Here is a 27,086-nt window from a genome sequence, read left to right as displayed (position 1 = left end):
GATAGCTATTTGCTAATATATATATATATATATATATATATATATATATATATATATATATATATATATATATGGGTCCACTTCTAAATCTTGAAAGCAAATAATCTTGAAATTCAAAATACTGAAGCCAAAATATTGAAAGTTCAAAATGCTGAAAACTCAAAATACTGAATTTCATAATATTGAACAGGATACTAATTAGAAGTTATGTACTCACCATAACGTTTCATCTGAGTAGGTGACTTCATTCGGATGCAACCTGTGGGTATCGGATCCGACCTCGGATCCGAGCCGGCAATTCAAAATCTTAGGCTCCGAGCTCCTAGCTCCTCCCTCTTACCCATAACCCCTTGCCAAGCCCTGACTGACCTCAGATTGAGTTTGCCTCAAATACTGACAACAGTACACTAAAACAGCATAAATACTCGCTCTATAAAGGTCAGGGGGATGGAGGGGGGGATGGTTGCATCCGAATGAAGTCACCTACTCAGATGGAACGTTATGGTGAGTACATAACTTCTAAATCTGAAGTAGGCAGACTTAATTCGTCTGCAACCTGTGGGACAGAGTCCCTAGCTACCTGAATCTTGGGCGGCCGTCATGGAAGGATGTTCCGGAGCACCGCTGAGCCAAAGGATGCTCTTCCTCTAGAAACAACTTCCACCTTGTAATGAGAAATAAAAGTATGAGGCTAGGCCCAAGTAGCTGTCGCGTAGATATCATCAATGATACTCGGGACCTAAAGGCGGCTGGCGTGGAAACTGCCCTAGTAGAATGAGCCGTAACCCTCTGAGAACAGGTCTGCCTGAAGTGTCATATGCCTGCAGAATACAATTAGCAATCCACTTAGTGTGACTTTAGATACTACTTTACCCAGAGCAAATTTAGCAAAGGAGTCGTACAGCTGATCTGATTTCCTGTGGCCAGCTGTTCTGTTAATATAAAAACGTAATTGTCTATGAACAACCAAGGAATGCAATTTGTATTCTCCTTTGTTTGAGTACTTGGGAAAAAAACACAGGTAAATTGATTGACTGGTTAATATTGGATTCAGAAGAGACCTTCGGAAGAAAGGAAGGATTGGTCCTGAGGCACACCCTATCAGGGAAGAAAGAAAGGTAAGGCGGTTTGCCGCACAGAGCCTGAAGCTCAGACACTCTTCTGGCTGAAGTGATAGCTACCAGGAAGGCAGTCTTCCAGGAAAGGTACTTTAAATCAGTAGAAGCTGCAGGCTCGAAGGGAGGAGAAGTAAGGGCCTGCAGGACTAAAGACAAGTCCCAGGGTGGTACAACCTCCTTGACTGGAGGCCTCAACAAAAAAACTCCTTTGAGAAATGTTTTGCATAATTTCGCCGTCATAAGGGGAGCTGTGTCATGACCAATGTGATAATGCGAGATAGCTGCCAATTGTACCTTAATCGTGGAAGAACTAGCCCCTTGATGAAAGAGGTCTGTTAGAAAATCCAGCACCGCTGACATAGGTGCCGAGAAAGGATCCAAAGTTCTCTGTACTGCCCATATAGAGAACCTCTTCCATTTACTCCGATAAACCTGCCTGGTGGAAGGTTTATGAGCTGCCACTAAAATGGCCTTGACCGGAGATGAGATACCGGGAGTCCTAATTAAGGATGGAACTGGAGCAGCCAAGCTGTTAACTTCAGGGTCCGCAGATTGGGAACTGACATTCCCAGAGGGTGAGAGATGAGATCAGTGGATCCAGAATCCATGGTGGATTGATTTTGTGAGACCATACGAAGGGGAACCAAGGTTGTCGAGGCCAGAATGGGGCAATGAGAATCATTCTGCTCCCCAAACTGTTGGCTTTCTGCAGAAGCCTCTGCATCAGAGGAAGTGGAGGGTAGGCATAAAGGAGACTGGGAGGCCAAGCATGCACCAGAGCATCTCTGGGAACTCCCTGGTGGGGAAGCAGAGCGAAGAAATTGTCGCATTTGGCGTTTGAGGGAGAGGCAAAAAGATCGCAACAGGGTTGCCCCAAGCGGCAAAAATCTTCTTCGCTACTTGAGGATTGAGAGACCACTCGTGTGGAGAAAGGATGGTGCGACTGAGCTTGTCCGCAAGGATGTTGGACTTTCCCGGAATATACGTTGCTACCAGAAAGCGTTTGGTGGAAATTGCCCATTCCCAGACTCTCATGGCCTCTCGACAAAGGGGGTAAGACCTGGTTCCTCCTGTTTGTTGATATACCAGACTACCGACATGTTGTCTGTCTGAATCGCAATAGTCCCTGAAGGAAGAACGTGGTGAAGTGCTTGCAATGCTAGGAGCACCGCCCTCATTTCCAGGACATTTATATGCAATAGCGTCTCTGTGGGATTCCGTGCCTTGGACAATCTTTCCCAGAATGCCCCCACCCGAGGCAAGAAGCGTCCGTGGTCACTGTGGCTCGGGGAAATGCAGCAAAAGGTCTCCTGCCAGGGGCTCCGGAGAAAGAAGCCACCAAGAGGGAGTCCCTGCACGCTCTGCTGACCGCAATCGGAGCGTTTAGAGAAGAACAAAGAGGGGACCACTGAACTTGAAGGGTCCATTGAAGAACCCGCATGCGTAAACGGGCATGAATGAGAAGCGGAATAGCTGCCGCCATAGAACCTAGGGCCCTCAGGACTGAAGCTGCAGTTGGAGATGGTTGCAGGATCGCTGTCACATGACACACCAGGCTGGCAATACGGTCTGGGGTGAGGAAGGCTCGCATTGATCTGGTGTTTAGTCTTCCTCCTATGAAATCTATAACTTGTGTGGGGTTCAGAAAAGATTTCTCCCAGTTGATCGTGATGCCCAGCCTTGGTGCTAGTTGAAGAAAGTAATCCCTGGCTGAGCACAGAAGATGCCTTGATGATGCCGTCAGGAGCCAGTCGTCCAGGTACGGAAAGACCTGTAATCCCTGGAGCCTCAGGTGGGCCGCTACCACCGCTAGCACCTTGGTAAACACCCTGGGGGCTGAGGTGAGACCAAAGGGGAGGACCCTGAACTGATAATGACTGGCTCCCAGCCGGAAGCGAAGAAACCTCCTGGATCGTCTGTCCATCCGAATATGGTAGTACGCGTCCTTGAGGTCTATGGAGCACATCCAGTCGTTCTCCCTCAAGAGGGGAAGTATAGATTGTTGGGTGACCGTCCCGAAGCTTTGCTTGGTTACTGACAGGTTCAACTGGGAAAGGTCTAAGATTGGTCTTAAGTCCCCCGTCTTCTTTGGCACCAAAAAGAACCTGGAGTAAAACCTAATCCGGTTTGATCTCGGGGGCGTGCTGGATGGCTCTTTTTCTAGCAGCTGTTCGATTTCGATAGCTGCTGCCTCCCTTTGGTCGGGTGGAACATCTGGGAGGCTGCGAGATTTGGGAACCTTGAATAGGGGAATTGAATATCCTCTGGATATGACTCGAGCACCAACTGTCTGTTGTTATGGACTCCCAAGAAGTCAGGTGCCTCGAAACGCCCCGACTGCCTCAGGGACGGACAGCCGGGCAACCCTTCAGGGCTGCTGCGTGGGTCTATCAGAGAAAGGTTCTCTGGACCCAAAGTTGCCAGGAGCCCCTGCCTCTAGCACGGCGACCTCCCGTCCTCCTCTGCCACGGAAGGACTGGTTGTCCGGAGCAGGTTGGGACTGCTGCGACTTCCGGAACCACACCTTCTTCTGTCCCTTTTGGTTCTTAGAGAAGGACCTCTGGGGAGCTGAGAAGCAGACTCCGACGGGAGACAGCGTCTTCCGTCCTTTTCGCTCTGGACTAATGTATCGCGAACAGTCTTGCCAAACAAGGCAGAACCATCGAAGGGAGCATTCGCGAAGGTCGCCTTGAAGGGCTCTGCAAAATCACAATGGCGGAGCCAGGCCTGTCGCCTCATGACTAGGCCTGCTCCGCTGGCTCTAGCAGCTCCCTCAGTAGCATGAGAAAGTAGCGCATAGATGTATTGGAAACTGATCTGAGAGTGGCCATTCGGGTGGAGTAAACCTGTTTATCCTCACTCGAGATGGACTCCGGGGGAGATGCAGGGTATTCTTTAATCAGATCCCGCTGCATCCTAATGACATGTGCCATGTAGTTCAGCGCTCTCAAGGAGAAGGTTGCTGAACTAAAAACTCGCTTCCCAATGCGATCCATCGAACGGGACTCCTTGCCCGGAGGATGCACGGAGGGACTCTCCTGGGCCAATTCCCTCTTCGTTGCTGCAGCCATCATCATGGCATCTACTGGGGGACCCTTACTCCAGTGGGTGCGGTCCGACGGAGGGGAAAGAATGCGGTCCGGGCGCTTGAGGATAGGCTCAATGGTGTCCAGATCCTTCCACGCCCTGATGGAAATAAGATCCACCAGGGGGTCAGCAGGAGGGGACACCCAAGAGGTAGAAGGGCCCGCCTCGAATGCCTCCAAGAACACAGACTCGTCCGAAGAAGCCTTGGGGGCAGACCACCCCCCCCCCTGATCCTTAACATCTCCATGATGTCTCCAAATGGGGCGGCCTCAGGGGGTGACCTAGGGGAGCCTTTCCCTTCCTCCAAGTCTGTGTCTTCAGTGGCGGACTCAGGAGTCCATGTGCCTCCTCTTGCGCTTACGCTTCGAGGTACTTCATCGGGGCTGTCCGAGGAGTACTCTTCAGCAGTTGGATGTTCAAAGGAACCACTTGGGACATTGAGGCGGGCTGTCCCTGGGACCGGCTGGTGGGGGCCTGGCCCAACTGCAATGGAGTGCGGGATGGAGCCGTGGCAGGGACCGGGGGTCCGGATGTCCTCGACAGTGCCCTTTCCACTACGCCGGCCGAGGGGGAGCCAGCTTCTCTAAGCCCGAGAGCCGACCCCCACTCGGATCCGATGCGGATCGGGTCGGAGCCGAAACCGTCGGATCCGAGAGGCGGTGTGCTCTGACCTGGACGGAGCCAAAGACACACCAGCTCCCTCGGATCCGAGGCTCGCCTCGGCTCGAGAGGTCGGGTCCGGCACCAAGCACTCAAGGGATGGGGCGGATCCGAGGTGCGCCGACCCATCGGATCGACCCACCCCGGATCCAAATCTGCCCGGCGCCCGACAGCTCCGAACCCGTGGTATGGGTCGGAGAAGGACCAAGGGGCAAAAAGGGTGAGAAGCCCCTCCCTAATATATATATATATATATATATATATAAACATATATATAATGTGTATATATATATATATATATATATATATATATCTACATATATATATCTATATCTATATCTATATATATATATATATATATATATATATATATATATATATATATATGTGGGTCCCCTACACATGGTTGAAATTTCATTAAAGTTACAGACCATATGGCCGAGACCATATGATTGACTTTTGCATGCTAAGTTTATTTTTTACACATATGAGGAGTGACATTTACAAAATAAGTGATTGATTTATTTGATTTGTTAACTGGGATTAAGCACTTACCCAGATCTTTGTCAGACTCGACCTTGGAGCACTATCTGGTTAAGTGATTTGCTCAGAGTCACAAAGTAGGAAAATAGAATATGAGAGAATTAGACTCAGACTTTTTGGAGGAAATGAGACAACAAGTAATAAATAATGACATATGATGCTAGACCATATTTTGAAAGGAGTCAAATGGAATTGTATAACACCAACAGAATGTCTAGGAAACAGGATAAATTTAGATATGTCATGAGGTTTAACAGAAGGACCGCAGGGGTAAAGGAGATAATAATAAGAAATTGGCATATATTAAAAGCCATGCCAGGTATGGAGAAAATCATTGGTGAGGAACCAAGGTTTGCATATAGGAATGGTAAAAGCTTAAAGCAAACATCATGTTATAAGGAAATGGCTTATAAATCTTGTAAAGGGATAAGTTTAAAGAAAAAAGGTTCCTTTCTGTGTCATAATTGTGTCTGGTGTTCATTTATTATAACAGATAATAATTTCTTTCATTCCATCACTAAGCAGAACTACACCTTTAATTTATATGCAACATGTAATATGGAAAAAATAGTATATCTTGCTACTTGTGTTCAATGTAATGCTTTCTATGTAGGTAAATCCAAAAGGAGACTAAAGGATCGAATTATAGAGCATTGGTCAGATATGCACAGAGGTATACTTACTAATGCGTTAACTAAACATAAAATGGATATGGGTTCAAATCATGATTTTAAATATAGAGTAATGGATGTAATTACTAAAAATGTTAGAGGGTATAATATATGTAATGAGGTGGATGTGAGGGAATATGAATGGATACTTAGATTAGCTGCAGATAAGTATCCAGGACTGAATGCTGCTATAAGTGTGAAACCTATTTTAGTGAAGAAACAAATGCAATATTAACGAATGTATATAAATATTTTACTGTCACATGATGAGGTTGTGGTCATGTGACTTCTATTAGGTATTTAAGTGAACTGTGATTTTAATGTTTTATTGCACTGAGGAAGAGCTAAGCCCGAAAGCTTTGCTGTTTTGTTTTACATTTGCTGGTTGCTTTATTAAACTGTGGTTCAAGGTTCTTGGTTGAGTTTTTTATTTGAAGAATCAGACTCGTATTACCAGGGGAAGCTCGGCAACCACTCATATCGTTAAATCTTCTGCACTAACTCAAGGATAATAATAATAATATTTGTAATAATAATAATAATAATAAAGCCATTTTGAACATGAGAACTAATTTGAATTTACTGCAAGGAGTATTCATAAGCCATAACAGAAATATTTGGACAATAATTAAAAAATCTGAACACATTTGTACTATATACAAATATTTTAACAGAGATTTTGTAAATTTTAACAAATAGTTAATATATATAGCCAAGTGCTGTTTTGCATTGTACTAAGTAGGCCAGGAGCTAAAAAAAAAAAAAATCAGAGGACTCTACCAAAGGGAAACATCAATAGAGGGTTATGTGCTCATTTGAAAAACAGTAATAGAAATTGTTTTTGATTATTGAAATTGAGAAGCATTAAAATTTCATACTAGAGGTGCTGAATTTGATAACTATTTGCTAATATATATATATATATATATATATATATATATATATATATATATATATATATATATATATATGGGTCCACTTCTAAATCTTGAAAGCAAATAATCTTGAAATTCAAAATACTGAAGCCAAAATATTGAAAGTTCAAAATGCTGAAAACTCAAAATACTGAATTTCATAATATTGAAAAAAAAACTACAGGATACTAACACTTATTATACTCCAGCAGAAGTACATAGAGAAACAAAAGACAAAGCATATTAGTTTACTCCAACTATTAGCAGGGGGGCAAGCCCCCCTGCACCCCCACACCCCCTGCTACTTAAATATATCAACTCCGAGATTGTACTTTACTACACTAAGATAAGTTATGTTGTTGTATAGCATATTAAAAGGGAACATGACTAAGGTTACAACAGGCAGTCATGAAGCACATAATAGTATGTTTGACATTTTCTTCTGTGGAGTGCGATCTCAAAGTTGATATATTTAAGTAGCAGTGTGTGTGTGAATATGTATTGTGAAAATCAACTAAGAATCTACAAAAATAGGTAAACATTGATAATGGTATCAAAGCACTGACTAGAACATCAGAGACAAACATAAAAGCCATTAAGGTTGTTAAATATATTGTAGTTCTGAATTTTCAAATGTAAGCTGAAATGTTATTCCGGATTGGAAATTCAACTTGAGTAGGATATTTCACAAAGTATAAGATTATCAGGATACCTAGCAGATAACAATACCTTTTTCTTGATAGTGAAGTGAGTAAACTGTGAGATGATAATGAAGATGTATATGTGGGGTAAGAAGTCTGTATACACTACATTGTCAGTGAATGAATTTAGCAAACAGGAGCCATATTAAGTGTTTTGCAACCAACAGTCCTTCCCTAGAGACAGGCAATAGTGCTAACAAGGACCTGAAAGTGTAATAATACTCTAAAAAAAATGAGAATAGTAATTCAGGCATCTGTAGGAGATGGTTGTGGGGATTAGATGGAGCAGCTGACTGCCCACTGCCCATACTGGGTATGAGTGGGACATGGCCCTGGCATCTAGTGGGAGCACTAGTTATTATGCTGTGGAGTTTGAGCCAGGAGAGCACACATTATCCAAGTGCATTTTGTACTTGCAGCCAAGGGGAACTTGGGGTATACAGCTGTGCTTCCCTTTAGACAACAGCAATGGAAAATCTTACAACAGCCATTGAGGGGGGAGGGGTGCTCCTAGGGGAAGAGGGTAAGCCAGCCCTAGTACCAACAAGCAACCCAACTACCTACACCTTCAGTTTTGACTGGGAATGGAAAGCTGAGAGGGATTTCCAGTTAAGAACAAATAGGCTGTACGATTCTCACCTTGCCAAAGAATGCCCGGCTCCCATATCCTCAGAATGAGTGGGCCAGTTGGGTGCCAATAGTATCAGGTCATGTCCTGGGGAGAAAAAAATGACTTTACAAGTGGACATATGTTCTGAAGTATTTAGGTAGTAACATTGTCCCAAAAGTTTTAATGGCTGAGAAACAGTCAGCTGTGAGAATGAATAGTCTAGAATTTATGAATGACTGACTGCAGACTTTGTAAAAGGACTAGTTGTGACTTTATGAGGTCAAAATACATTATACTGAATGTGAACTTTCCTCACTAAATACAGATTTGGAACCATTAAATATGCAGTTGAAAGACTTTGTGTGGTTAAAGAATATATTATTATGCAGTTTTACTAAAGTGATTAAAAAGAAGTATTAAAAATCTTAGCATTCATAAGCTCCTTCTTGACCAACAAGAAGTAGCATTCATAAGCTCTTTCTTGACCAGCAAGAAGTAACAGATATGAAGATTGATGAATTACATTTTGATTCACATTTTTTTTGGCAAATGTAAATGTTGATTGTAACTCTAGCTACCCCTAGTATTAGTAGCAATGGTTTAAATGAGCAGTGTCTTTATATAGGGTCTAGTCATAACAGTTTTGATAACAATGAAGGTGGTGCCGTTTTTTTTCTAAGATGTGGTCCCACCTCCAACAGAAACATATGGAAGCAAGTTCCTTCAATGGAAGAAACTGAAGGTGGCAGTTAAAGAAAACCAACAATTAATTTAGGGATAGAAATAATGAACCATTCTTTTAATGGCTTAAATTTAAAGGAATGTTTTCCATTTCAGATACAGGAAAGATTATGAATAATCTCAACTTTAGTAGCCAAACAGAGGGTTTGAGAATCAGTTTGACAAAAGAAGAGGCAGACAAACACACATAAATCTTGTGATGTGATTAATTAAACCCCAGAAAATGTAAGGAAATATTTCCATACACTGTACACACAAAATATATAATCCCACATAGACGCTCAGCCACTCACAAAAAATATCACTGTTCTCCTAAATCAACTCCCAGAAATGAAAAATATTTTGTCTTTTATGTATTTTATATTAAAGTAATATATTTTATATGTTCTTAGTTTACCTTATGGTTTTATGCATAGATGCTTTTTTATATACTTTATTTGTCATACAATATGCTTTTTGTATAGTTAGCATTTTAGCTTTAAGGAAATGATGGGTATAACCATTGTCTTAATTAAGTAATTAATTTTGCATGGTATATAAGATGAGCTTGTGATAAGTAAGGTTGTCTGAATAAGCAATGTTACCATTGTAAAAGTACTTACATCCTACATGAAAGCCGTGTTATCCGGAAATTGAATGGTTGGTTTCCTTTGCCTTGTTTCCACACGATTATTTCTTCATTTTGGTGCTTCTGTAGTTTTGTGTGGTTCGTCACTGGTATCTTGTCTGTCACTTGTTCAGTCTTCTGTTCCTGGTTCCAGTGAACATGGCAGAAAGAGTTTTGAGTGCTGTTAAAGGTGAAAATTGAACATCTTTTACTAGAAGCAAGAATGAAAGACTCATAAGCTGCATGATTCTACAACAGAATCCGTTGTTAGATGGCGATCTACAGTTCGCTGGTTCAGATAGTGGTGTCAATGAGCAAATTGGCCTTAGGGCTAAAGAATGTATGAGAGACATTGAGAATGACCTGTTTCATTTTAAAAGGCTCCAATGTCAACACTATCTTTTGGAGGCCTGCATTTAAATGAATGTTGTTCCCAGGGGCCTCAGGGTTCTAAATATAACCACATATGGCAACACATATCCAGGGTTATTAACGCAGTGGCAGAAAATCAACCTTGATACAAATCGAGCCTAACAATTCATTGACTTTTTCTCACCGATTTAGAATGAATTGAGTGAGAAAATTAATTTACACCAGAATGAGTTAATATCTATGTTGGGCAGCGAGTCTGCTGATTTATTTTTAAATGAACTTGTAGATAAAGTGCTTGCCTATGAAAGGAGGTATATACAGGTCAAGAAAATGAAGTTGGCGAGGGACTTAGCCGATTTCAAAAATCAGCATGTATTTACTTGGCCTAGGTCCAGTGAACAAAATCAACCAATAGAGCAATGAGAGGACCTGGTTGAAGTCAGCACCACATCTAATCAACGTGAAATTGAGGGTGTGACATCACCACTACAAGCCACATTGACGTACTCTACTGCAGTTGCCGAGATGCCTCCAGCACTTGGTAACAACACCACTTCTACTCATATTGCTGAAGATATACCTGTTGTAAGGAGAAAAATATTACCGACGATGAAGGAACAAATTTTTCTCACACTACCTCTTCCTTTTCAGTCAAGCAGAAAACACTCCTACAAGAAGGAGTCTATGAAAAGTGGAAAGAAGAGGAAGGAAGCACCGCATATTTACGATGGCAGAACACTGAAGAAAATGTGGGCATCAGCCCAGACGGGTTAGTATAGAATTGGTCAAAATGCCCTTTGTCTGTGCATGAGATTTCATTGCTAAATAAAGGGTTAGGGTTTATTCTGTCTACAAATGCTGATTTGTCTGAGACTATGCTTGAACTGAGACTTTTTGTTTGGAACATTGCTCTACGAGCTGCTTTTGGGAATGATAAACAGTTAGAACATAATCTTTTTAGGAAGTCAAGTACTTTTATGCCATCACTTTCAAAGCCTTTAGAAGTATTTACTCACTCTTGCAAACAGGATTTGTATAGTTATTTTGAATGTAAGAAGCAATTTAAAGGGGGCAGTAATTTAAATGAACAGGAACAGAAAGCACTGACTGAACTGCAAAATAGACATAATGTGATTGTGCGGCCTGCTAATAAGGGGGGACTTGTTGTCATTTTGGATTTTAGCTACTATGAGGAGCAAATGCAAATTATGCTTCAGGATGAAAAAGTCTATAGATGTATTGATGTAAGTGTTATTGAAGTAATGAAAAATGAGGTGTTTTCTAGCCTTTACGAATGTGTCTAGGTATCTTAACAAAAGACTTATTTGAGTATTTTATGGTTGAATGTCCCCTTGTACTACAGCTACATGGACTTCCCAAAATACATAAAAGTCCCACTCATCCCAGATTTAGACTGATTCTATCTGGTTCAGGATGGTTAACTGAACCAGTTTCAATATACGTAGATAAACAAGTTAAAGGAGTGTTAAGAGAAATGTCCAACTGTATTAAGGGACACTGAACATTTTTTGGGAGATCTGTTTGAAGCAGTAGGAGGTCGTACCTGTGCTGAATTATTCTAGTCATGATGGACATGGAATCTTTATTTACTTCCATTCCTAATCAGGCAGGAATTGATATGGTTAGATCATACCTAAGAAGAAATAGTCAGTTCAGTGCCCAACATATTGACTTTTTATGTTTTTTATTGGAATTTGTATTTGAACATAATGTTTTTGCATTTGAGGGAGCATACTATTGGTGTGCTATAGGCACCAGCTGTCCCAATAGTTATGTGAACTTAGTGATGGCAGAGTGGCAGTATTGGAATATTGTGAATATAGGAATGAGTACACTGAAATTTTACTGACGTTTTGTTGACGATCTCTTTGTTTTATGGACTAAAGATAAGAATGATTTAATTCATTTTCTGGGTAAGCGCAATAGTAGTTGTGAGTTCTTGAGATTCACGTTCAAATATTCATCTAGTAAAATTGATTTTCTTGATGTTGAAATTCTACTTAGTCCAATGGGTGTCATATCTACAAGGATGCACAGGAAGGAGTGTTACTGCCCCTCACTTCTGCATAGGGGCAATATGCATCTGCAACATGTTTTTTTCTAGGGTGGTCAAGGGCCAGACTTTGTGGATTGCACGTCTGTCCTGTAAGGAGAGAGATCTTATCGAGAGTTTAGATATGTTAAGGCAGGAGGTTTTGGGGAGGGGCTACACTGAAACAGAGGTATCAAAAGCCTCTGTGGCAACAAATCCTATTATTCTAGATGTCCTTGTACTAAATGTCCTCACAGGATGAGGGATGACAGTTTACCTGTGGTTTTGTCATTTACTAAGGATGTTGGGGGCATTAAGTAGATTATGCAACATAATTGGCACATTCTTCAGGTGGATGAGAAATTATGTGGAGTAGTGGGGACTACACCTAGGTTTGTCTATAAGAATAAATGAACACTTCAGAAGAAATGATGCTATCCCAGAGATAGTATCCCCACTGATGTGAGAGGGTTTGGCACCAAGAAGTGTGCGAGCTGCAACTTCTGTCAATATGTTGATGAGAATACATTTTTAAGCATGCTGACACTGGACGTATTTGGCAACTTAGAACAACTGCAGACTGTAATACTAACAATCTAGTCTACATAGCTCACTGTATACAATGTTCTAGATTCTACATTGGGAAAACAAATCAAGGATTGAGAGAGCGTATTAGGGATCATATTTACTGTACTCAAAAGAGGCTGGAGTTTAGTGCTCTTGCTAAGCACGCTAAATGATTAGGACCCACACATGTTTTTCTCTTTCAAGTTCTTCAGGTTGTTCAAGATAGTATTAGGCTGGGTTACATGGTTAATAACATGGAGAATGTTGAGCTTAAATGGCTGGGCGCACATTTAGGCTCTGACCTCAATGAATCTTTGTCCCTGAAACCTATTTTAAAATCATGTAAACTTAGAAAAAAATGATTTTATGTATTTTATATTAGAGTAATAGATTTTATATGTTCTTAGTTTACCTTATGGTTTTATGTATATATGCTTTTTTATATACTTTATTTGTCATACAATATGCTTTCTGTATAGATAGCATTTTAGCTTTAAGGAAGTGTTGGGTCTAACCATTGTCTTAACTAAGTAAATAATTTTGAATGGTATATAAGATGAACTGTTGATGAGTAAGGTTGTCTGAAGAAGCAATGTTAGCATTGTGAAAGCGCTTACACCCTACATTAAAGCTGTTTTACCCTGAAACTGAATGGTTGGTTTCCTTTGCCTTGTTTCCACATGATTTTTTCTTCATGTTGGTGCTTTTTTTGTGTGGTTCATCACTGGTATCCTGTCTGTTACTTGTTGATATTTGATATATATATATATATATATATATATATATATATATATATATATAGACACACACACATACACACACACACACACACACACACACACACACACACACACACACACACACACACACACACACACACACACACACACACATACATATGGGTCTACTTTCATTCATTGAATTTAGACTTACCCAAAACTAAAACGTGAGATGACTTCAATGAATCCTTATTATATCGAAGCAATGAATCACTGATATTTTTCTCAGAATGAACCACTTGCCACCAAGATAAAACAAAACAAACAAAAAAAACAACAAAAATTAAACCCATTAAAGTGAGGGACTTTGCCCCCCTCACCCCACAACCTAAATATACCAATTCTGACATTGTACTGCACTGGGGAAAAGGGCAAAGTTCACCCTGGTGGCCAAGTGGTTCATTCCCCTGAGAAAAATATCAGTATTATCATTGATTCAATATAATAAACATTCTTTGAATTCGTCTCATGTTTTAATGGTTTGGGTAAGTATAAATTCAATGAAAGAAAGTAGACTAAGTATATTTTTTATTATTTTATTTTATTTATTGTATTTACAATTTGTTCTACAGAATTCAAACCAAATGAAAAAGACAAGAAGGAAGTCCAGGAGCAACCAAAAATGTATATTTAATAAACACTAACTGCTTTCATCTGGAAATACAACAGGCTTCTTCAGAGTAAAAACCCAAATACAAAAAGACTTAAATTTCCCTCCTTATTAGTCACATGATCACATATCCTCAAAAGAAATACAAAAAATGAATATAAATTAAGTAAAATTGTAAGAAAGTATACACACAAAAATCCATATCAATTACAAATACAAATACAAAAACATATAAAATACCATTTAAACTTTGTAAGATTTTAACCTTAAAACACTGCCAATAGAAACGTGTTCATTAAGTCCTGGGGCAGTATAACATTTAACTTGAGTTGCCAAAGCAATTCACATTGCTCTAAAAGGTCCTCCCAACAACCACCCCCTTGGAGATTTGGGAACAAAGCCCAACCCAAAAAAAAAAAAGAAAATAATAACCAGCGTTGTTGTTAAGGTGTTTAGCAAGGGAACTAATGGATTTAGTTTTCCTAATATCTAGGAAATGTTCACAGATACATTCCCAAAATTATCTCTAGGTTTTCCCTACATAAAAACATCTACAGTTCTGACATAGGGCAAGGTAAATAACTTCCAAGGAGTTGCAATTACAAAAAAATGTCCCACAGCTTTGGCTAGTGTGCTACCTGTTGTACCACTGACACTGACAATATTATATCAGCTATATTAGTTCTCACTAATATATCATTAGGATGTATGTGCAGATTAATTTACCATGAGATTTGCAACATGGTAGCACGGTAAGAATACAAAACCCATTGGAAATTTGTAGCTGAGTTGAAGTAAGTGATCAAATAGCTGAATCAAGATCCTGTGTTGGTAATGGAAATTAAGTTGTGTGCCAAACATAGCAGACATATGTATAAGAAAAACACATCAAACTCCAAGCTCCAGAAGGATGAACAAACAGAATTGTTACAGTCAATTCTGTCACAAGACAAGCTATGAAACCCAGGATAACCAATAGTTACAGAAAGTGGATCCGCCATCCTGTCTCCAAGTAAAGCTATGACACATCATTAACTTTTCCAAAATGAGCTTCATAGTCCATTCAAATGTTCCTGATAACAGAACACCACTGAAGAAACCAGAACAATACAGGGTTCGTGTTTGAGTTAATCATGATATGAATGAATAAAAGTTACATTTATTTAACGGCTTTTCAATGTGTATATTATTTTGCTGTAAATAGTCCATGATATTTTAGTACAGAATTAGTGTGAGCAGTATAATGCATGCTGCCTTGAAGACTACACTGCTGACTTACCTGGAAGGAAATTGCACAGATTTGTATTTATTTAAGGATTATATTAATGAGCATGCATATGATATCAGCTTTAGTATTAAGGGAGGACTATTCACCATTTATTTTTGTATGCTATGATGATCAAAACACTAGATGGTACTAATGATATAATGGCACACCAAAAAACAGTTCCTAATAATGCATTTTTAACATCACATAGTTGTCACTGCAAACGTGTTATAAGACCCATACCCAAGTCACAGTTTATGAGGGCTCAGTGTATTTGTGATTTGGAATCTGAATATGATTTGGTATCAAGTGTGTGTGTGTGTGTGTGTGTGTGTGTGTGTGTGTGTGTGTGTGTGTGTGTGTGTGTGTGTGTGTGTTTGTGTATATATACACAGACTCCAGGAGCCACCACTTTCTCTCTTTCTCATTGTGTGCATATATATATATATATATATATATATATATATATATATATATATATATATATATATATATATATATATATATATATATATATATATATATATATATATATATATATATATATATATATATATATATATAATATATAATATGCACATGCACACTCATATGCTTCCTTTATTAGTATAGCAGCTATAACTATTTTCAGGCTTAAATCACATAATGACATTGTACAACTAAAAGTATAGCAGCAAAGTCGATTTTAGCAAACAAAATGTATATTCTCATTGATTTTGTCAGTATTTGAGTATATACTAATGAATTATCAAAGAAAATCAGCTCTGTTATCAAATGGAATGAGAATTGGTAGTACCCTTAATTCTAATACTTAATTATTTTTTCTACCTTAGGTTACATTTAATGTGACATTGAGAGCGAAGCAGTGTCTAGAAACCAAGCAGAGTTTTCAGATCCGTCCCTTAGGGTTTAGCGAAGAACTACAAATTGAGGTGGAGACACTTTGTGATTGTGAATGCCATGACTTTACAGAGAATGCAGACTACTGCAGTAATGGTACCGGGAACTTCAGCTGTGGAATATGCAGGTAAAAATATATTTTTCACCACTGAATTATCTATTAATATCATTCAATAAGCAACAAACAACTGCATATTTTTTATCTCCCAATCCTAGTATGTCAATGTCTTACAAACAAAAAATAGAAAAGCATTTATTTAACAACATCAGAGAGTATGCAAGTTTACAGATATAAGGAGAATCAGGTTTTGATTACACAGTAGAAGTCCTAATAAATTCTGTTTTGAATATCTGTATTGAAGCTCATATATAAAGTGATATATTGGGATGGTGTTTCTTTTCTTTCTTTTGTTTGAAAACATATTACTACATATTCAAAGGAGAATAGGAGTAACAGACAAAGAGTGAATAAGCAAAAAAAAAAAAAACTCAGCACATGTTGGGGGGAGATGTTCTTAAACTCTTATAAGGGCAGATTCCAAACAGTCTAATGATCCCAACAAAGGTTGGTTCCCTATATAGTTTTAATATACTATGAGATCTGTGGGGGGGGGGGTCCAGCTGATAAAAACTAGTATATTTGTATGTTTTATGCTTTTCAAATACTGTATTTTGGCTCTACTTGCAATGGTGCATCATTAATGCCATTTATGTATTGCAGTAGTATACTGAAAGTATCACAATTCTGTAGTTTCTTTCTTCTCATTTAAAGTAAGCTGCAGGTCAGATAACACACAAGGCTTACACTTCCCCAATTGCCTCTGCCTTCCCAATGTAGTTAGCCTTAGTTCATGGTTATTTTATCATTAAATATCTCAAAGATGCAGTTAAAGCCTAGACACCTTATAGTATTTCTGTGTATTATCATTTCCATTTTCCATGCCACAGATCATGAATGTTCCACCATTTTTTCTTATCAAATCTATAATCAGTAACTGCTGTGAAATACTGGAACAAGTTATATTTATTAAATTGTTTAACACTTGCTTTTGTAACATCAATCAGGCCTCGTCAGAACAAAAGTCTGATTGTTCTGTATTATTTTAAATAAATGTTCACGAACATCGTATAATTGCAACCTACCAATGAAGATTATAGTTTGTCATTTAAAAGGCGAGGCTATGCACCAAGAGAAGAATGCTAATTAATAGCACATAAAATAGCTAAAGTAACGATGATTTTTGCAAACAAGAACTATTTAATATGTCTCAGTTTTAAGAGATGTTTTATGCTCAAATCTTTATTAAGTCCAAGGGTGATCACCTCTAAGATATAGTTGCAATGTAGTTCTCTTGCTTTTAATCAGCTATTAATATTACCCACCTAAAATCTAACAAATATAAATAAAAACTTGTAAAAACTGTCATGTTACACTCTGTCTGAAAACAAAATCTTGGTGTTTTTCATTCTTACTGCTTATAAATATTAATACACTTTTTGTTAAAGCATCCTTGCTGTTTTACCAGCATAGAAAGAGTACTATGTCAAATGTTTTGCAATGTAAACTATACTTGTCAAATTACAGCTACAGTGACCATTAGTTTCCTAAGACTAACCGTAAATATATAACTACAGAAGGAGCACATTTCACATTGAAGAGCACAATTACATGTACTTGTAGGCATCCTTTTTTTATTTTTTAAACAAAAGCATCTTTATTGAGTTATCACTTATGACATAGGCAATCATAAATTTATATAAATGAAAACAAACTATAGTGACATATTTTCTGCTGCAGACATTATACATCACATATAATATTCTATACAGTGCCTGTCAATTGAACTTTACATACCTCATTCATTTCTTGCCTTCCCTTAAACCTCATTCCTCCTCTAAAATATTATTTTGCATGAATTGTTCCCACAATTCTCATTTTTTCTATGTAATTTGTTCCTTCCCTTTTCTAAAGATCCTACTTCCAGTTCTTTTATCCCTGTTACAATATTCACTACTGATACTGTTGGTTTAGACTTTGATTTCTATTTTCTAGTAATTGTTTTTTTGGCAACCACTAGAATTAAACTCAGGAATGATTTATTATGTCTAGGTAAGTGGGATCCTATATCACTGCTCAAAAAATCATTTCCTTAATTGCACCAATTTGTCCTCCCAGTATTTCCGACAGAGTAGTCTGCAAGGTTTTCTTAATAGTCTACCAGCTCATTACACTCTCAAAAATTAAGTTCCCAATTCTCTTCCCCATCATGCCTCCAACATTTGCAATCTACCTGACAGAAAAATTCTTTGGAGTCCCTGCTTGGGCTATAAAACTCCTATGCATTTATTTTACTGCCATTTTCCCATCTCTCAAGAAGATTCTTGAGATGAGAACCACATTAGCTTCCCCAATAGTAGATTGATGCCATTATTGCCTACAATTTCTTTCCAGTTATTCGTGATGATTCTACTAATTCCAGGACTCTCTAAAAAATTAACAAAATCAAATGTTTGTGAATTGTTTTCCTTTGTTTTACCCTGCCACTCAACACTTTTTTTCTGATTCTTGACTGGGTGCTCAACCTGTATCTCTTATATTTGCTACCTTTGCAGCTATAGATTTTATATCTGATCTTGTATACCCCATTTTCCATGAATGAATTCATAAGGTGGTCTGTTTTCTATTAAAACACTTCCTTTTTATCTATAACTGGCTCTTAATCACCTTTTCCTATGGTATTTAGGATATAAACTTGTACAGCGTAGATAATTATTAACAAACATTTTCTTTCTGAAATAACATAAACAAATCTGTTATTGCCTTTTACCAGGTAATACATCACAATAATTAATAACAGGAAAAGATTTGCAAGTTGCAACATAAAAAATATATGCTCAAATTCAATTCAACAAAGAAATCATCAAATTGCTGCTCCATGCCCCCACATAAAAAATAGTCATCAATAAAATGTCTGTATAGTAAAATATGTCAAAACAGCCAATGTTGATATAAAAAGTCAGTTTCCTAATACCTAAAAGCCATATTTGCAAAGATGGAAGCCATAGCAGCCCCCTTAGCAGCACCCTTTATTTTTCTATACTTATTGTTAAAAATGAAGAAGTTATACACAATACTAGTTCCAGTAATAAATAAACTGTATAATTATCCTTGTTAGTAAAATCATTAAATCAGGAGAAGAGCTATCTGACAAGCTCAGTATTTTCAGTTTGTGATATGCTGGTATATAAAGATGGCATCAACTTATTTCCTTATTTTTACGCTTAGTTATACCATTTCTCCCTTTTCAAATCTTCTTTTGTTTCAGAAAGGAATTGGCCTTAGCCTTCATGACCTAGAGCAGACATCACACTTTCTGTAGGTTAGCCTGTAGTAACATACTGTGATATTCTTTTCCAAAGTTTGCTGCCGAGAAATCTTTATTTGATGCACAAGGGATGAGTTATACTGCAACACTATGTGAAAAATTATTAAGTCCAGTGTTTTACCATGTAACCACAGAAAATTAAGGACAGTCTGAAATAACAGAAAAAGTTTTTATGTGCTTTACTATTTCTTTGACATAGCAACTGCTAAATCAGCAGATAAATGAGCAGAACTGTTAAACTTACTAGCAACTTTAACAGTAAGCATGAGTGTGGGTGGGGATGTTGAAACTACACTTTGTATAAAAAATAAATCACTAATATTTTCCTACTTTGTTCTAAAAATAAATGTACCCTTAAAAGGTTTTTAGCAGCTTGCATTTAACATAAATTAGATTAATTAATTGAAAAAGACATACTGGCGCTGCTTCAAGAGACATTCTAAGAAGCCAGTGATTCATAGCACTACCTCAGTAAATGTTAAACAATAATAATAATTTATTATGTCTAGCTTATACACAGAAGACAAAGATAGAAAAACAAAAATAATTTTATCATAGCAATTCCCATAACTACCATTTAGGAATATAACAAATCAAAATATAACAAGAAACAGTAAGAATGCTTCTGATGTATCTGTATGAGCACAGAATAGTTTTGGTTTTAGTAAAGCAGTTTCCTTGAATTTCTTAACTCTACAGGTTGATATTTATGAAATGTGAACATTCCACTCAGTAGGGTATGAAGTAGTTATTACCTTTGATATGTTACATTGCTGTTTACTGCTTTACATTGAGCATTTTTGTGTCTTGAAACTTCATTTGGAGTCATGTCATTCTAAAGTACATTTTTTTATGTTTCTCTAGGCAACAACACTGCTGTGCCACTATACCTGAATAGGGACATACCTAAAGTTAAAATACTTTGCTCTCTTTGCAAAGCAAAACAGTTCAATTTTATTGCTGTTTGCTTCCATAAACACCGCATTTATTCAGTTAGTCACTGACTTTATTCCAGTTTTTGTTAAACTGTAGACATTGTAGGCTACATCAAACATCGAGACAGATAGTGGTGTCAGGAATCAAATGACAGCAAAAGTGGCATATTATACATTATTATTTATGGATTCTGAAATATTCATTGCATTAATATGGTCTATACTTTTGGATCCTCGAGTGGGTAACAAAGGTACTTTTGAGATCATCACTAATATACCCACCTTGTGTAACTAAGATACAAGGTAATGAAGATCCTACTATTACATCACATTTTTATTATTAATAAATATCATTATGACAAGGCAAGTCAGAAATTATTAAGGAGCTGCATGCAGTATGTGGTGATGAGAGGAGACGTATATGCTGAAAGTGTTTAATGGGATGCATGTCAGTGGTCATATTATACATTATTTTTGAAATGTGAACATTCAGCATCTTAATATGGTCAAGTCTTTCCATACCTTTAAGGGGTCTATATCATATGAGCGAATCACACAAATTGTAACCGCTCATAATAATGAATGTACCGGACCATGAACTTCCTATTGTGGGGGGCTGTGCCCCCCACACCCCCCGCTAAATATATATTCCAACTCCAAAATTGCAATACAGTGAGGAAAGGGCAAATATCCCATTCTTCACTGTACCGCGATCTCAGAAAAGGCACTTCAAGGTCCAGTACGTTTGATATTATTAGAGTTATCAATTTGTGCAATTCGCTCATATGCTATAGACCCACCTTTAAGGGTTACATGTTACTACAGAACAGCATAATGACATTCAGGATGGAGGAGTCATAAGTACACCAAAAGCATATGAGTAGGGGTCATGAAGTGGAGATAACAGTATGCCAACAGGAAATGTATGCATATTTCAATTAATATTTTAAAAAGCGCGAAGTAGAAGTGATTGAAAATTAGCTGACAGCTTATACTGTTGTTAGATACCTTGTTACTGATATCTGCCCTGTAACATGTATGGCTCTAGATATATCAAAAATTAATTGTATGCTGCCATAGGGACAATATTAGACTGTTCATAAATTTGTTGATATTTCAAACTACAAACTCCATGAAACAATATGCTAGGTACATTACGAGAGTTCACAGGTAGATTTATATGATTACAGAGATGCAGTAAATTGTTTTCAAAACTTCACATGAAAAAATACATGACCTCAGTCTTTATACTGTGCAGTACAAAATTAATTTTAGGACATGAACTCTCAGGAGTACCCTTATTTTATAAAATTTCACATGAAAATACATAGGTTCACTGGCATTGCTAGGGTGGGGCAAAAGGAGCAACTGCCCCGGGTGCAAAGTAATGGGGGCACGATCAGCCAATCCCAATCACTCTTTAATATAGTACCGACTTTTAAAACACAGTATTGCATTTGTCGTCAAACCTGAGTGCTACAGCACTCCATGTGTACTCTAAACTATAGCAACTGCTTTCCTACATTGTAGCAAGCAGTTTGCTATATACATTTTTTTAACTAAAACACAAGTGCTGTAGCACATAATGCAGGCAGGGTATAACAGTAGCAACTGTTTTCTACATTTGTAGCAAGCAGTTTGCTTCAGTTTAAAAAGAAGATTTTTTTTTTTTAATTAAAACATGATCAAAGTAGTGCCTTGTTCAGGCAGGGTATAAACTGTAGCAACTGTTTGCTACATCTGTAGCAAGCAGTTTGCTACAATTTAAAAATATTTTTTTTTTGCGTTTGCTTGTTGAAACTAAAACATGAGCACAGTACCGCTCTGTGCAGGCAGGGTATAAACTATACAGTTTACTGCAGTTTAAAAGAAGACATTTTTTTCATATTTTTAATAACATAAGTTGAATAAGGGTTGGGGCAGCGCACGGAAATGTGACCTGAATGGCAAGGGTGGAGGTGAGGAGGTTGTAGTGTATCTGGCCAGTAGAAGGAACATGTTTGCACTTGACAGAAGAGCTGGGAGGAGTAGCTCTAACTGTAATAAGCTGATCATTGTGATTGGCTTATTACAGTGAACTGACTTTTTTTTTCCTCTTTATTTGAAGGGGGTGGTACACTGATTCATAGTAATGGCCCAGGGTGCTGGTTGAACCAGCTATGCTTATGCATAGCTTGGACTTTGAGAACTTTGAATTATAAAATTCATTTTAAGACTTGGACTTTCTTAAGTAGCATTGCTGTTTAAAGAGCAATGTGGTGAACATGTTTGCTGTTAATACATTATTAAAAACATGCACAGTCTCTTAAACAGATTAAAATAAAATAAAAAACAAACCGCACACGTCAGACACAAACTCCAGTTTAATGTAAGTTAAGCGCTCTGTCAGAACTATTTCTAACTTCATCAGAACACTATCCAGAACTATTTGCTTAAATGCGCGCATAAACAGTCACATGACCCAAAAACATGCATCCATCACTTTTTTCTAAAATGTAAAGCCTAATTATTGAAATACAAATAACAAGACTTTTCCCCCCTCTGCTTACTAGCTACATCCAAATAAAAATAAGGCAATCTATACAACTTATTAAAAATCTGTTGAACATGTATACATTAATGAAATATTTAAAAACATCAATATTCAAGAAAGGATAAACTCAGCCTTGGGTATAAGAACATTGCTAATAGAAATTTAATTATTCAGACCAGGGGCTTCCGTAGCATTACTTCTGAGCTACCATATCAGCTCCTTATATTCAAGAAGCCATTCATGGAGGCCACCCCTTTCGTCAAAGAACACATTTTGAATACATCTATATTTAAAACAATGTGTTGGATTCCTCATCACATGCTTGGCCAGAGCATTTCTGTCATCATTTTTTTGTATGTCGTATTCATGTTGGTAAACCCTTTTCTTAAATGTATTCTTTGTCTTACCAATATAAAAAGACATACATTGTTGACATACCACTAAGTATGCTGTATTGGTACTAAGACAGTTTAACCTTTGACCAATTTTGAAACTTCCCCACCTTGAAATAAATATTTCACTCCCTTCTTTAATAAACTTACATTGGTTACAGTGGCCGCATTTACTCATGCGACCCATCTGTAAATCCTTCTTGGGTTTTTCAAGCATATATTTAAAACAAAGGTCCTTCTTATACACAATCACAGGGCTGGTTCCTACCTTCTCTAAGTGTTCACTGTCACATCTAAAAATATCCCAGTTGTGATGAATGATGTTTTTAATACTTTCAAAGTGTAAATTGTATGGTAAAATTAAAGCTCTCTGAAATGTAACAGTCTCCTTTTTGTTGCTCACATTCAATTGATTCCCATTTGTCCCAAGTAAAGGAACAAAAATACCTTCTTGCCTTTTCCTGATAACGTCACAAAAAATTATTTCTAAAAACACAGTTGGGTACCCTCTATTCATTAAGATGTTCTTCAAGAACAAAGTTTGTTTGTTAAATACAATGTCATTGCTCACCATATGGGCGAGTCTCACCAGCTGGCCGTTAACTAGTGACTTCTGATATATTAGATGGTGGCTATCAAAATGAAGTGGTGAATTGGAGTAGGTGGGTTTTCTGTAGATATTAGATTCAAACTTACCTTCCTCCGTTTTTTGAAATAGTGACATCTAAATAATGTAAATTGTCTTCCGCTACTTCCATTGTAAATCTGAGAAAAGATGTACTATTATTCAAATACTCAAAAAATTTGCTCAACTTTTCCCTGTCCCTCATCCAAAAGATGACAATGTCATCCAAAAATCACCAGTAAAGTGTCCAACAATTATTAAATTCAGAATTAAGAACTTGTTGACTTTCCCAATGAGCTAATACTATATTAGCAAAGGTAGGAGCAAATATTGTCCCCATTGCCACTCCTTTCAGTAGTCAAATAGCTAATTTTCAAATATAATGAAGTTGTTAACCAAAATGAGTTCCATTAATGCGGTAATGGTTAGTGCTTTTACATGGTCCATACTTGGATGCTTACACAAAAAAATCATAGAACATTTCAAGACCTTCGGTGTGGGGTATAACAGAATAAAGGTCACACACATTGATAGTAGCAAACAATAGTTCATCGGAATACAGTTGATTTGAGACCTTAGATAAAAAAATCCTATGAGTCCTTGAAAATGTATCTATGCTCAGACAAAAGACCCTTGATATTTACATCAACGTATTTTGCCAAAGGAAAAGGTTTTGACACCTTAACATCAATGGGGAATCTTCTAAGCTTTTATGAGTCTTTGGTATACCAAAAATTGTGGGGGTCCTAGGGTGTGACACCTTGAAGTCATAATTACCAGGAGAAATCTGGTTATTTAACAAGAGGTCTTTTAAAACCAGATCTACTCTGTGGTACATAATGTTCATTTCATTTATTGAAACTTCTTCATAGGTGTCAGTAAACAATGTAGACAACATTTTGTTGATGTACTCATCGACATCCATCACCACTAGGCCCCCACCCTTGTCAGGTTTCATAACTCTGACTTGTTCCATACCACTGATCTCCCTTAATAATTATCTTGTCTAGACAAATTGTACACCATGTGCGCATCAAATCTTTCTCCCACCATTTTCCTAATGTCTTTTTCATACATCTTTTCAAAAATACTAATCAAAGGATGTAAAGGTGGGTTAAAAATACCAGGCCTCTTAAAAATATTACTAACATTTATCAAGTTATTTCCTTCTTGTTGAAGAAAGAAACTCAAATTTAATTTCCTCACAAACAGTTTAAACTGTAATAATGATTCATCAATTCTAGCTTGTCTGCTTCGCACAAATGTCAAACCTTTGTCTAATAAGTCAGCTCACTCCTGAGTGAACTCAACAGAGCTGTAATTAAAAATCACCTGTGTGGCTAAGTACAAGTTTACATTTAGAGATTTTGTTGTTCACCACCTGTAATTGCCTCTCACTCTCCCCCCTGCCATTCTGGTGAGTTGCTTCTCTTGTGTAGCAATTCCTCTGTGGATAACCCCATTGTTCTCCCCCTCAAAATGCTGTTGCTGTCTCTGCTGTTTCTGCCTCTGGTTCATAAGTCCTTCTGACCTCCTCAGAGGCTGTGGTTCTAAAGGGCTATTATGTTCAGTTTCAACATTGTCAGTTTCCATAAATTCACCATTAGTTCTAAAATTAGTCTCATAATTAACATCCCCTGTCTGCCCTCGAGGAGGGGGTGGATACGCCTTCCCAGACTCGTAATCCATTTTTATCTGCAAGTCCTCACTTACGCAAATATTAACACTTGTTTAAAGTAAGCATTTAGAACTGCATTTCTGTTTGAAAAATCTCCATAGTAGCCAGTAAAGACATTGAGGTCATAAAGGTGTAACATGACAAGACCATCTCTAGAGCTGAAAAAATTAAAGCTGACCATTTCAAAGTGTCTAAATGCACGGGTACAGCTATGAATAATAAATAAATTGTTCTCTTTAGGGTCACTGCTGGGGATGTCATGGAAGACAAAATTGTAGATTGTTCAAGTAGACACATTGTGGTGTGTTGTGGTATGGCGTGATACAATATATTAAGGCACATTATGGTATAGTAAAGTATGATCTGTTTAGTATGGTTTGATTCAGTATGTAGTATATTATAACTCACAGTGGTGGCTCGTGCTACTGGACTGCAGGACTGCAGCCCCCCCAGCTGAAAACCTAAATACAAAAATATCGGAACTCACGCATGCATACATAGAAAACCAAAATAAAAAAATCCTAGAACTCATGCATGTGTGCATAGAAACTCGGATCCGGGCTGCTGTTTAGAAGAAGGCAGCAGTCTTACAGATGCCCCAGAAGTCTATGCGGTTACAGCAGCATAGACTGGAAGAGGATTGGGCTGCAAGGTCTGCAGTCTGTGCATGCTCGGAATGTATAGAGGCAGCGCACACATGCATGCAGCATTCTGGTGCCGAGAACTGCTGGCTTATAGAGGAAACAGAAGTACTGGCTGCTTTTGCTAAACAGGACTGCTTTGGCTTATGGAGGAAGGAAAGGCTGGCTGCTTTTAATGAAGCTTGGGAGCAATCTCCAAGTATTGCTGGTGTGTGAAGCTTGAGAGCAATCTCCAGGTGTGTGTGTCTGTGTGTGTGTGTGTCTGTGTGTGTGTGTGTGTGTGTGTGTGTGTGTGTGTGTGTGTGTGTGTGTGTGTGTGTGTGTGTGTGTGTGTGTGTGTTTGTGTGTGGTGACTAGAGAGAGTAACTCAGGTTCAAACCCACAACCTTGGGTGCAGGTAGCAAGAATCTGAATTCCCTACCTACCACTGCTTCTGAAAAGTATTCAGATTTTGCCTCATATTTTTGTTTGTTCTGTTCCTCAAAATCTGTAGTTTTCTGGATTTTCAGACATTTGAATTTCAGACTTCATATTCTTCAGAAAGTACATGGTAACACAAAACATTTTATTCTAGCAATTTTCTAAGTTTATAAGATCAATATTTGAAATGTGTCAATATCTTTGGGGGCTATACTCCACCATTACTGGCTTTGTGCAGGTTTTTTTTGTGCTAAGAGGTTAAGAGCTATGGTGAGA

The 27,086-nt window shown here is 37.9% G+C and overlaps 1 protein-coding gene across 2 annotated transcripts in view; it reads left to right on the top strand.

Annotated features, from left to right (window-relative positions):
* ITGB7 (integrin subunit beta 7) overlaps positions 1 to 27,086 on the top strand; it is a 603,012-nt gene that overhangs the window by 502,437 nt on the left and 73,489 nt on the right. For both annotated transcript variants that reach the window (XM_044083856.1, XM_044083857.1), the window contains exon 11: positions 16,134 to 16,327. In XM_044083856.1, the coding sequence (XP_043939791.1) occupies positions 16,134 to 16,327 (194 nt within the window). The remainder of the gene's footprint in view (positions 1 to 16,133; positions 16,328 to 27,086) is intronic.

This window comes from Protopterus annectens, chromosome 9.part0 (genome assembly GCF_019279795.1).
Source record: "Protopterus annectens isolate FY-2018-M chromosome 9.part0, PAN1.0, whole genome shotgun sequence".
NCBI lineage: Eukaryota > Metazoa > Chordata > Ceratodontiformes > Protopteridae > Protopterus > Protopterus annectens.
The sequence above is the reverse complement of the archived record's forward strand: the minus strand, read 5'-3'. Positions and strand labels throughout refer to the sequence as shown.